This window comes from Lepidochelys kempii, chromosome 7 (genome assembly GCF_965140265.1).
Source record: "Lepidochelys kempii isolate rLepKem1 chromosome 7, rLepKem1.hap2, whole genome shotgun sequence".
NCBI classification, from domain to species: Eukaryota; Metazoa; Chordata; order Testudines; family Cheloniidae; genus Lepidochelys; species Lepidochelys kempii.
Window position 1 is genome coordinate 118,456,988 of NC_133262.1, and position 13,080 is coordinate 118,470,067.

Genomic DNA, 13,080 nt, shown 5'->3' on the forward strand with positions numbered 1-13,080 from the left:
GGGGCAGGGCCTCCTGACCGCGCGGATGGGACCGCGCGCAGAGCCTCCTGACCGCGCGTCTGCGTAGGAGCCAGAGGGAAGACATGCTGCTGCTGCTTCTGGGAGCCGCCTGAGGTAAGCACCTCCCAGAGCCTGCACCCCAACCCCCTGCCGCACCCCAAACCTGATCGCTGTCCCATCTCCCAAACCCCTCGATCCCAGCCTGGAGCCCCCCCCCCCGCACGCCAAACTGCTCATCCCCAGCCCTACCCCAGAGCCTGCACCCCTGCATCCCAACTCCCTGCCCCAGCCTAGAGCCCCATCCTGCACCCCAAATCTCTCTTCTTTGACCCCACACCAGAGCCTGCACCTCCACCGGAACCCTCACCCCCTCCCGCACCCCAACCACCCTGAGCTAGCCCAGTGAAATGAGCAAGTGAATGAGGGTGGGGAGCGTGAGTGACAGGGGGGGATGGAGTGAGTGTGGGCAGGGCCTCTGAGGAGGGGCGGGGCAAGGGCGTTCGGTTTTGTGTGAGTACGAAGTTGGCAAGCCTAATGTGCCTCTACTCTACCTGTCCTGTAAGCAAATGGAAGATTTTACTCTCCGTGGTTACCAGTCCAGCTCTCCTGCACACCTACATAGTCAGGGGAATATGGAACCTTGACAATAGTGGCCTCCTCTGGGCAGGGGTAGAGCAGCCGCATCCCAAGAGTTTATCCAGGCACACTTAACGCTTCACACGTGGAATAAAGCACTGCCTTCCCGGGATGCAGGTGGAAGTCTTGACCTCCATTCAGTGCTGCAGAGGTCAAAATATGCTCCAGTTCAGTATCTTATTTAAGCATGTGCGTACTCTTAAGCATGTGAGTTGTCCAGAGAGAGTTAATCAAATATAATTTACCATTTTTCTCCCAGTCAACAAAATGGCTTTTTAACAAAACAGTAAGTTTTGTGACAATTAATGTGTTTTGTCAAAATTTGTCATGATTTCAACAACAAAACCCCCCAACAAATTTTCACATTTTTTGTTTTCCAATGAAAACTTGAAAACTCTTGCAAAAAACATGTTTTCTTCTAAGCTTTTTGCAGAAAATAATATTTTTTCTTTACCAACTTTAGTCAGTGAGTCTACTGTTGTGCTTAAAGTTATACGTGTGTTTAAGTACCTTGTTCACTTGGAACCATGGTTGGTATATAATTTAAATATTGCAGTAAAGAAAGAAAACCTTGTTTTTCTGCCCAGTTGGTCAGTTTTTTTTCCATCAGAACAGTTTTCTGTCCAAAAATGCTCATTCAACTAAATCAAAGCGTTCCATGGGAATGATCTATCTATGTTGCTGGAATTTTTGATAGAAAATTATTGAAAAGATTCATTTTGATAAAGTTGAAGCATCTTGTTTTGACTTCACCATTTTGGCTTCTGTTATAATGTAACAAGGGGAAACACTACAGTCAAAATGAAAAGTTTTGTCCATATAGACAAGAATCACAGAATGTCAGGATTGGAAGGGAACCTCTGGAGGTCATCTAGTCCCACCCCCTGCTCAAAGCAGGACCAATCATTGAGACAGCCAAAAAAAGTTTCAGGTTTTCTGATATACAATATTTGTTCCACGTGAAATTTTGAATTTTCACGTTGACTTGGGAATGAAGTAAAAAATGATGATTTCCAGCAAAACAGAATTCTAGGTTCTGACCAGCTCTGTCGATAATATTTAGTCCAGATATAAAAAAGAAAGGCAGCATTCAAATGGCATGAGAGGAAAAGGAAAAAACAGATGCAAATAAGATATGTCTAGTTATGTTTTCTGGAGTGTGTGATTATTAGTCAGTTCAGGCAGAATCACAAAAAGCATGGTTTATGGATAAGACTGAAATCAGATGCTAGCTACTTTGATCACTTGCATATTTGTTCATCTGCAAAACATCTTGTTCTTTTCCCCAAGCTTTCTACTGTTTCTAGTGCTGTTATAGATGTTGACAGAAGCACTCTCTTCCAGCTGTATATAATGTTACCTTGTAAATAAAGCCATGAGTGCAAAATAATTGCCTGGAGAGTCAGAAAAAATGGCTAGTAATTCTGAATATAAGATTATTACTTACAATAGACCTGAAATATCTGTTTAGTGGTTGGTTTCTTGTTTTGTCTTGTTTTGCTGTGTGGCTTTTTGTTTTTAATATCTTCATAATAAAATTTATGTGGTGAATTCTCCTGGCCATTTTCCTGGTGTCACTCTATCAAAATAAATGAGATAACATTAGTGCAATTAAAGGGAGACATTCACCCATTCATCAATATACAGATTCCTAAGGCTCTGAGCCAAATTCTGCCCTTTGGTAACTTATACTTTTTCATCTTTACTGATCATCTCAGTTTAAACAGAGGCAGAATGTGCGCCACACACAATTTGCAGCAGAAATATCAATAAAGAGCATATGCAGATCTTGGCCACGGGGAGGCAGTGTTAAGAAATGGCTGGTGTAATAGAGGGAAGCCAGGAATTCAGGATTCTGTTGTATTCTACCTACTGCGTATGGCTTCCAGCATCATAGCATTACAGCATCTCCCATTCGTTCAGAAGAAGAACTAACGTTAATGATACCCCCCCCCTTCCTTCCTTCTCAGCCCATTGGCGAAATCGTTTGTGTGGGGCTGTGCATGTGTGAGAGAAGATCATTGACATAAGTTTAGCCACTAACACAAGGTCATGGTCATGCTTATGTCTTTGTGGGAGTGAATGTGCTAGTTTAGGCCCAGTTATCCCCTGTTGTCACAAGCTGCCTCCGACTTGCTGATGGCTTCGTTGTTCTGGTGGAATATTGCTGTCTTGGGAGCGCACAGTCACCGAGGATGGGGGACTCTTTGGCCAATCCCGTGGGAGGCTTGGAATCCAGCAAGCTTCAGCTGGATTCTGGATTCCGTGGGGGACCAGTGTAGAGAGTGGCACACTCGGGTAACATGCTTATGTTGAGCTGGGTTGCCAGGCAGTGAAGTGGCTGCATTTTGTACCAGGTAGAGCTTTTTTCTGGGTGTGCGGTTTAGTTAGAGCTGGTGGGAACAGTTTTGCCAAAATATACGGAACTGAAATGGTTTTCAGAGCGGTATCCGTTTTGGCAAAAACAAAAAGAGAGAGCGGGCGGGGGATGACGACACATATGCCTGCTTGCTATGTAGCCTAGTGGTTAGGGCATTGATTAGGATGAAAAACTCGGCTATGAATCAGACAGAGCAAGGACTGCAACCTGGTTCTCCCACATCCCAGGACAGCGTTCTAACCGTCAACATATAATTGTCTTATTATAAAGCTTGTGTTTTGATCCCCAAACAGACACTTTGACACAATTCCGTTTTTTGCAAAAAAATATTTGAAAGGTTTTGTTTTCTTTAAAATGTGGAATTAAAACAAATTTTGAAACCTCGAAGGTTGCTGAGAAATGGAATTGCCATCTTCTGGTCAGCCCTTGGTTTAATTCCTAGATACAATGAGATGTAATAGCCAAACCTGGAGATCATGGATGTCGGTAGCCAGGCATCAGAATGATAGGATGGGAGGCGATGTTCTGGCCATCTGCAAACGGAAGTGGAAGTTTTTAGTGATACATCCATGCCTTATAATGACAAAATTTGTGATAGTAGTGTGTTTGTTTTAAAGGTACACGTTCTTCTTTTAAAATATTTATGCTCGTCCAGAAACACATTGCATTCTTTTGTGGTATATAGTCCCAGACAGTACTAAATGGTGTTCCATCATCTACCACATTCTTCTAGATACTAGAAGATAATTCTTTTAAACAAGATCCACATAACGAATTGCATCTTTTGCTAATAATTTATCTCTGTTTCAGTCAAGTGTCAGAATAGAGTTCTTGGCTACATTAGACAGCCTTAAATGTTTTCTTTATTTGTCCTCTTTAAGAACAGATAGCTGATGTCTCTATTGGCAACATTGATATCAGAGGTACTTTCAAAAGACGCACATCAATTTGTATGGTTGTTAAGCATTTTTTACCATCCTCTATCCAATGGTCCACACAACAAGCCCATGTTAACTGTAATACTCATGCTGTTGGGCTTTCATAAAGGAAATCAGTGGCTTTCACTCTGAGAACACATTGTTTTTACTAAAAAGAAAAGGAGTACTTGTGGCACCTTAGAGACTAACAAATTTATTAGAGCATAAGCTTTCATGAGCTACAGCTCACTTCATCGGATGCATGCAGTGGAAAATATAGTGGGGACATTTTATATACACAGAGAACATGAAACAATGGGTGTTACAGAATCACAGAGTCGGAAGGGACCTCAGGAGGTCATCTAGTCCAACCCCCTGCTCAAAGCAGGACCAATCCCCAATTTTTGCCCCAGATCCCAAATGGCCCCCTCAAGTATTGAATTCACAACCCTAGGTTTAGCAGGCCAATGCTCAAACCACTGAGCTATCCCTCCACCCAACTGTCCAGCAGTTGACAAGAACAGTAGGAGGGGAAATAAACAAGGGGAAATAGTTTTACTTTGTGTAATGACCCATCCACTCCCAGTCTTTATTCAAGCCTAAGTTAATTGTATCCAGGTTGTAAATTAATTCCAATTCAGCAGTTTCTCCTTGGAGTCTGTTTTTGGAAATGGCCCACCTTGATTATCACTACAAAAGTTCCCCCCCCACCCCCCACCCCCGCTCTCCTGCTGGTAATAGCTCACCTTTCCTGATCACTCTTGTTACAGTGAGTATGGTAACACCCATCGTTTCATGTTCTCTGTGTATATAAAATCTCCCCACTATATTTTCCACTGCATGCATCCGATGAAGTGGGCTGTAGCTCACGAAAGCTCATGCTCAAATAAATTGGTTAGTCTCTAAGGTGCCACAAGTACTCCTTTTCTTTTTACAAATACAGACTAACACGGCTGCTACTCTGAAGCCTGTTTTTACTAAGTAACAGCACTTGGCTGTGCCTGGAAAGGATGCAGTATCTCATGTAAAAAAAAATTGAGTGAGCTTATAATATACTGAAGTGATAACTTAGCCCCTCGCTCTCAGTTATTTGGCATTTACAATAATTATCATCATCTCTTCTTCTATCGAGAATTAATGTTTCTTATTGAACGTGTTTATTTTAAAGTGCAGTGGGAAGATGCTGTTTTAATGTTTCCTAATCCAATTTCAATGCAAATGTTAACCACTCACATGATGCTGTGTGTACATAATTAAGCATCATTATATACTACATGAATCATTCAAAAAGCTCTAGAGAGCCATTCCACTATGTAAAACATAGGCTTTACACTGAAAAGCAGCCAAGTGGCTTGTGCCTTTTGTGATTAAGTATTTGTACTTATTAAAGCTCTCTTTTGATTTATAGGTCAACAGATTATGGGACAACATATGAGAAACTGAACGATAAGGTTGGCCTGAAGACTATTTTGAGCTACCTCTACGTCTGCCCAACCAACAAGCGCAAGGTAAATGAAAAGACTTTTAGTGTCTTGTTAGTTTAAGATATGACTTCTGCCTTGACTGGTTAATCTTCATCCATTCCCTAAATGTTCATTACTGCTAATATAAGTACTATGGACCAGATCCTGTGTTTGTGTAAATTGGCATAGCTCTATTGAATAAATGCTGGTTTACAACAGCTGAGGGTCTGGTGCTGTGGTTGTCTACAAGACATGGATGGGCATAAAAGGTATCGAATATCCAATCATATTTATACCTTCTAGCTGGGGATGATTTCATTGTTTAGAAGGGGAGAGACTCTTTGAGATGTTAGGATCTCTGGAGGCCAGATTGCATGTAAGGTTATTTGCCTTGAAAGTTCTCCCACTAGCCAGCTGAACAGGATCTGACAAAATCCTGACAAGAAAATGCTCCCAAAGCCCAAAAGGTTTTACTTAGACAAGCACTCCACTGAGTTACAATTTAGTGAGAGTTTGTAATGCCGACATGCTTGTAAAAGGCAGAGGCTACCTTCTCTTCTGTACATTTCTGGAGGGGTCTCTTGTTGTATGGAAGCATAGGGCACAGGATATGAAGGAGTAGGGTGATTACTGGGTATAATGTCCTGGATTGTCCCACACAGACCCCTGATTAAGGGGGACCCCCCATGCAGAGTCTCCCTCAAATTCCATATTAAGCAAGGTTTCAGCTGTCTTGGTGGTACCATTCACCTCCTCTCTGCAGACCCTGCTGCTTCATCTCAGCCTGTCGTGTGTGTCCTTTTAGACAGCTTGCTTTTTGAGGCAGGGACTTCATTTTCCTCTGCACTTGCAAGGCACCTAACTGGTTTAGGGAAATTGAGACAGTGCATATAGATTGGGAATTTCCATGCAGTATACACAGGATATATGCCTGCATAAGAAAAAAGATGAGGAACACCAGCATTTTCGATCTTAAAGTCTGTGTTGGCCAAGGCATGGGAACAGTTGTTCAAGGATTGTTCATTTGAGGTGAAATTTGCCCCTGTGCAGAGTGTCAGTACAAGGCTAGGTACCAAGAACTATTTAATCACTTAGGACTTCTTCCTCCCACAGCATGGGTGATAAATTAGGGTGGGATCCTGTCTGTAGGGCTTAACTGGGATATAAATGTTGCACAGGCTTCATGCTGGCCCTTTGCACAGTAGCGAATTTCGCCCTTATTACATACTTGTGCTGTAATGAGGTACTGAAGGGTCATATGTAGTAGTGGCAGAAATGATCACTTGGGTCATCTGGTTTGATATCCTGCATTTTATATGACTGCCTTTTCCACAAATGACTTCTGTGACCTATTATGTGCCAGAAAGAAGTTACCATTTGCACAAGCTAAATTCCCTTGAGGCAGCATAAATTTCTGTCTTTTGAAAATATTCAGAGTTTTAAGTCTATGAATATCTCTACCTTGCTCATTTGAGGTCTGACTCGTCCATGTTTTGCATTCATCAACCACATTCTGGTTTTCCACATTACACATTGAATTGCCCGTCTGTGACTTGAGTGCAGGGGATAAACATCACTTCCAAATAAACAGAGAAGAATGATGTTTGTGAAGTCATTTAGATGACTTGAAACCCATATTTACCCAGGATGTCCATGTAGTCTGAACAGAACCAATTTTTGTACAATGTGCCATTGATACTCTGGTATCTCTTACTCAAGTAACTTTTCATTCCCCAACTAAAATGGAATTTGCAAATTAAGGTCTCAGTTCTGCAAACACCTCCATACTTGAGTAACTTTATGCACCGAGTCACCCCATGGGTTTTAACGAGATGACACATGCAAGTAAAGTGACTCATGTGAAGATGTGTTTGCAGAACTGGGGCCTAATTCAGATTATTTCAGTTTAAGTGATCCTGTAGTTTCTATGCCTCATGGACAAGCTTGACAACCGTACCATTAGCAGTACTTTTAGACTACACTGGCACATGAAGTTGGGGGTGTGATTCCCAGCTCAAGCAGACATAATCACCCTCGCTGTCTTTGAGCTGGCATGCTCAAAATAGTCGTATAGCTGTGAAAGCATGGGCAGCTGTGAGCAGTGGCATGGGCTGTACGGTTGCCAGGTGTCTGGTTTTCGACTGGAACACCCAGTCAAAAAGGGACCCTGGTGGCTCTGGTCAGCACTGCTGACCGGGCCATTAAAAGTGAGAGGAAAGTGATCAGGAACAGTCAGCATGGATTCACCAAGGGAAGGTCATGCCTGACTAATCTAATCGCCTTCTATGATGAGATTACTGGTTCTGTGGATGAAGAGAAAGCAGTGGATGTATTGTATCTTGACTTTAGCAAAGCTTTTCACACGGTCTCCCACAGTATTCTTGTCAGCAAGTTAAGGAAGTATGGGCTGGATGAATGCACTATAAGGTGGGTAGAAAGCTGGCTAGATTGTCGGGCTCAACGGGTAGTGATCAATGGCTCCATGTCTAGCTGGCAGCCGGTGTCAAGTGGAGTGCCCCAGGGGTTGGTCCTGGGGCCGGTTTTGTTCAATATCTTCATAAATGATCTGGAAGATGGTGTGGATTGCACTCTCAGCAAATTTGCGGATGATACTAAACTGGGAGGAGTGGTAGATACACTGGAGGGCAGGGATAGGATACAGAGGGACCTAGACAAATTGGAGGATTGGGCCAAAAGAAATCTGATGAGGTTCAATAAGGATAAGTGCAGGGTCCTGCATTTAGGACGGAAGAACCCAATGCGCAGCTACAGACTAGGGACCGAATGGCTAGGCAGCAGTTCTGCGGAAAAGGACCTAGGGGTGACAGTGTACGAGAAGCTGGATATGAGCCAGCAATGTGCTCTTGTTGCCAAGAAGGCCAATGGCATTTTGGGATGTATAAGTAGGGGCATAGCGAGCAGATCGAGTGACGTGATCGTCCCCCTCTATTCGACATTGGTGAGACCTCATCTGGAGTACTGTGTCCAGTTTTGGGCCGCACACTACAAGAAGGATGTGGATAAATTGGAGAGAGTCCAGCGAAGGGCAACAAAAATGATTAGGGGTCTGGAACACATGACTTATGAGGAGAGGCTGAGGGAAGTGGGATTGTTTAGTCTGCAGAAGAGAAGAATGAGGGGGGATTTGATAGCTGCTTTCAACTACCTGAAAGGGGGTTCCAAAGAGGATGGCTCTAGACTGTTCTCAGTGGTAGCAGATGACAGAATGAGGAGTAATGGTCTCAAGTTGCAGTGGGGGAGGTTTGGGTTGGATATTAGGAAAAACTTTTTCACTAGGAGGGTGGTGAAACACTGGAATGTGTTGCCTAGGGAGGCGGTGGAATCTCCTTCCTTAGAAGTTTTTAAGGTCAGGCTTGACAAAGCCCTGGCTGGGATGATTTAATTGGGTATGGGTCCTGCTTTTGAGCAGGGGGTTGGACTAGATGACCTCCTGAAATCCCTTCCAACCCTGATATTCTATGATTCTATGAAGTCTGATTGGTGGCTCAGAGAGGAAGGCAGGCTCCCTGCCCGGATCTGCGTGGCTCCTAGAAAGTAGCCGGCTTGTCCGGCTCTTAGGCGGAGGGACAACCAGGGAGGGTTCGTGCACTGCCCCCGTGCACAGGTGCCACCCCTAGTGCTGGCTCCATAGCTCCCATTGGCCGAGAACCACAGCACATGGAGCACACGGAGCTTCCCTGGTCGTGCCTTTGCCTACGAACCAAAGGGACACGTCACCGCTTCCCAGGAGCAGTCAGAGGTCAGTGCCTCCTGGAGCCCACATCCTAAACCCCATCCCGCACACCTGCCCCACCCCAGAGCCTGCACCTCCAGCCCAGAGCCTGTACCCCCTCCTGTACCCCAACCCCGTGCCCCAGCCTCGTGAAAATAAGTGACAGGAGGGGGGATGGAGTGAGTGGGGGGTGAGGCCTCAGGAAAGGGATGGGCAAAGGTGTTTGATTTTAGCAATTAGAAAGTTGGCAACCCTAACAGGCTACCCTCCCCAGGTACGTACCCCTGGGATCCAGGCAGGTTTGTACTTGGGGCGGCTAGCCCAGGTTGCCACTCACCTCACTGTTCACATACAAAATGGAAATGACTGCCTAGGAAGGAGTACTGCAGAAAGGGATCTTGGGTCATAGTGGATCACAAGCTAAATATGAGTCAACAGTGTAACATTGTTGCAAAAAAAGCAAACATCCTTCTGGGATGTATTAGCAAGAGTATTGTAAGCAAGACATGAAAAGTAATTCTTCCGCTCCACTCTGCTCTGATTAGGCCTCAGCTGGAGTATTGTGTCCAGTTCTGGGCACCACATTTCAGGAAAGATGTGGATAAATTGGAGAAAATCCAGAGAAGAGCAACAAAAATGATTAAAGGTCTAGAAAACATGACCTACGAGGGAAGACTGAAAAAATTGGGTTTGTTTAGTCCGGAGAAGAGAAGACTGAGAGGGGACATAACAGTTTTCAAGTACATACAAGGTTGTTACAAGGAGGAGTGAGAGAAAAATTTCTTCTGAACCTCTGAGGATAGGACAAGAAGCAATGGGCTTAAATTGCAGCAAGGGCGGTTTAGGTTGGACATCAGGAAAAAAATTCCTAACTGTCAGAGTGGTTAAGCCCTGGAATAAATTGCCTAGGGAGGTTGTGGAATCACCATCATTGGGGATTTTTAAGAGCAGATTGAACAAACACATGTCAGAGATGGTCTAGATAATACTTAGTACTGCCTAGAGTGCAGGGGACTGGACTAGATGACCTCTCAAGGTCCCTTCCAGTCTATGATTCTATGCTACCATGGCTACCTTACTATTTTTAGCGTGCTAGCTCTCAAGAGCTAGCACAAGTATGGCTATGTGAGCGGTGAATCACACCCCCAACTCCAAATGTAGGCCTAGCCTTTGTTCTGTATGTTTGCAGCAAGAGAGATTTGAGTTAGATATTAGGGAAAACTTTCTAACTCTCAGGATAGGAAATCACTGGAACAGGTTACCTAGGGAGGCTGTGTAATCCTATCACTGGAGGTTTTTAAGAACAGGCTAGACAAACACCTGTCAAGGTGGTCTAAGGTGTGGTCTACACTAGTGGGGGGGATCGATCTAAGTTACGCAACTTCAGCTATGTGAATAACTTAGACGTACTTAGATGTACAGAGATCTACTCACCATGGTGTCTTCACTGCGGTGAGTCAACTCCTGACGCTCCCCCATTGACTCCACCTCGCTTTGGTGAAGTACCGGAGTCGAAGGGAGAGCGCTCGGTGGTCGATTTATCGTGTCTAGACTAGACACGATAAATTGACCCCCGCTGGATTGATTGCTGCCCGTCAATCCAGCGGGTAATGTAGACAAGCCCTAAGTATACCTGGTCCTACCTTAGCGTGGATGGGAAGTGGGTGGACTAGATGACTTTTTGTGGTCCCTTCCAACCCTATTTTCTTATGAGTCTATGATTCTGTCCATTTTGATGTTTGGGACATGGTTGCTTTAAGAAGAATGGGGAAGAACAAGGCGGTTCTGGGGAGGAGAGATCCATGGAGCTGGGGATTTTGACACCTGTTCTGTTAATGCTGTGGGTGGTGTTTGGGGAACAATGCGAAATGTGAGTTATCCATGATACAGTGGTGGATTATTCCAAATATGCTTGATGCTGGGACAGTATAGCAACTGGTGTCATGTCTGGGATCATCAAAAGACTGTCTCTCTCTCTCTCTCTCTCTCAAGTTGTATGAAAGCAATGTTGCCACTTGGAAGCTGACCTTTGAGCTGTGCGTGGATGTACAACAGGGGATTTAGGATGTGGAGCATCACTCCTTCCCCACGCCAATGGACTTGAGTTTTTGCATTGTTTGAATGATTGCTGGAAGACCCAAAAAGAAGACTGGTCTACCCTGGCTGCTGCAGAGCTACCTGATTAATGTACCATACTTAACTAAATTGCTAAGATTTCAGAAAATCAGGCTGGATAATGAGATCTTGATTTAAAAAATAAACACAGAGGCTTGTAGCTCTCCTAGTCCCACAAAGGAGTTCAACACAAATTATTAAAACTGAGTACAGTACTTTGAGAGAAGATGATGACTGACTGTTCTCGGACATTTAATGTAATGGAAGCAGAGAGGGGTCCTAGGCATTTAAATCATGATTTTGATTGTTAAATGGAAATGAAACGAATGTGCAGCTGCAGATAAATGGGGCTCTCAGGGTCTTCTTTTGAAATGCTGATAGATTTAAGAAACATGGTAGGACAATGAAGGTCTTTACAAATGGCGAGAAAATCAATAACGTTGACACAGCAGTATATTTGTGTACAATTTCTTTCCTTGTATCGTGATATTTTCCAACGAAATAGGCATTTGATATATGGAGAAAGGGATGTACTTGAATAAAACCTGGATCTAGGCCCACTGAAAAGTCCTTTTGTGATATTTTTTTCCTAATCAGTTATCTCTGAGAAATAAAAAGCACATTGAATAAATAAATATTAATACTTTGCATGGGTATCATGAAAGTCCTCTGATGGTCTCAAAGTTGGTCTGTTGCTGATTTGTCCTTGGAAACTTGGGCCAAGATTTTCAAAAGTTACTAGAGATTTTGAGCATCTCTACATTAGTACGTTCAACTTGAGATGCCCGTAAAAGGACCTGCTTTTCAGAAGGTAGGTGCTTGAGGGGAATTCTGAAAATCAGGGCCCATTGGAATTATTATTGACTTATTAACACAGGGTGCCACCATGACACCAATTCAGCCATAAATTCCTTTATTAAATCCAAGGGCCACCTGGCAGTTATACAATTTATTCTAAACATGTCTAAAAAGCCCAAATAATAAGCAATTATTATTACCCATGGAGCAACAAATTCATAAGCACTTGATTGAAATACTCACAAAAGGCCTAGACCCAGGGTTGCTTAAACCCGTGCTGGCTAGCTCCAACTGGATAAGCAGGTACTAGTAACGAATACTTTGATAGGTTATCTTTTGATACTCTTTAACAAACAAGTGATGTCATTGCCAATGGCTAGCTTTAGTTAAGAACCAGTATGGGGCAGTTTGGGGTTGACCCCTTTCCTGGCCTTGAGTAGACAAGATTTTATGAATGTGCTCCTTCTTTAAGACAACATTGGTATGTTAAAGGTTACTACCAGTTCATCACAGAACAGCTCTTCTTTATTGTTCAAACTAGTTAGAACTATTCCTGAAAATTAGAGGCTTCTCTTTTCTGATCAGCCAAACTTTGAGCTCAGCATTTTCCCCAAAACTAATCTTGCCAGATGCCACATAGATTCAAAAATTAGAAGCAATCGTTTTCAAAGCCTTGTTACATTTTCCCACTTTATATTCAAAGCCTTTCCATGGCTGATAAAACCTCTTTATTTTACTTAAACTACAAAACACATCTACTTTCCTTCATTCCTACAGGGCCCAGTGCTTAATTTGTCATGAAAGTGGTGCTGGGGCTTAAGCAATTAGGTGCCGGGGCTCTAGCATTTTTTTTTTTTAATTTTCATAATTGATGCGGCAATCCCAGAGGTGTCGGGGCGAGGAACTGCCAAGCTTAGAGGTGCTGGGGCTGTGAAGTGCAAAGCCCTGGCACAAATTAAGTACTGACAGGGCCCCGCTAAAACATCTCAAGACGGAGGCACCTACAATCACTAGTCATTTCTGAAAATCTTGATGTAT

At 43.5% G+C, this 13,080-nt stretch overlaps 1 protein-coding gene across 1 annotated transcript in view; it reads left to right on the plus strand.

The window, feature by feature from the left end:
• SORCS1 (sortilin related VPS10 domain containing receptor 1) overlaps positions 1 to 13,080 on the plus strand; it is a 424,169-nt gene that overhangs the window by 184,714 nt on the left and 226,375 nt on the right. Inside the window, exon 3 of the mRNA XM_073354427.1 lies at positions 5,342 to 5,441. Within this exon, the coding sequence (XP_073210528.1) occupies positions 5,342 to 5,441 (100 nt within the window). The remainder of the gene's footprint in view (positions 1 to 5,341; positions 5,442 to 13,080) is intronic.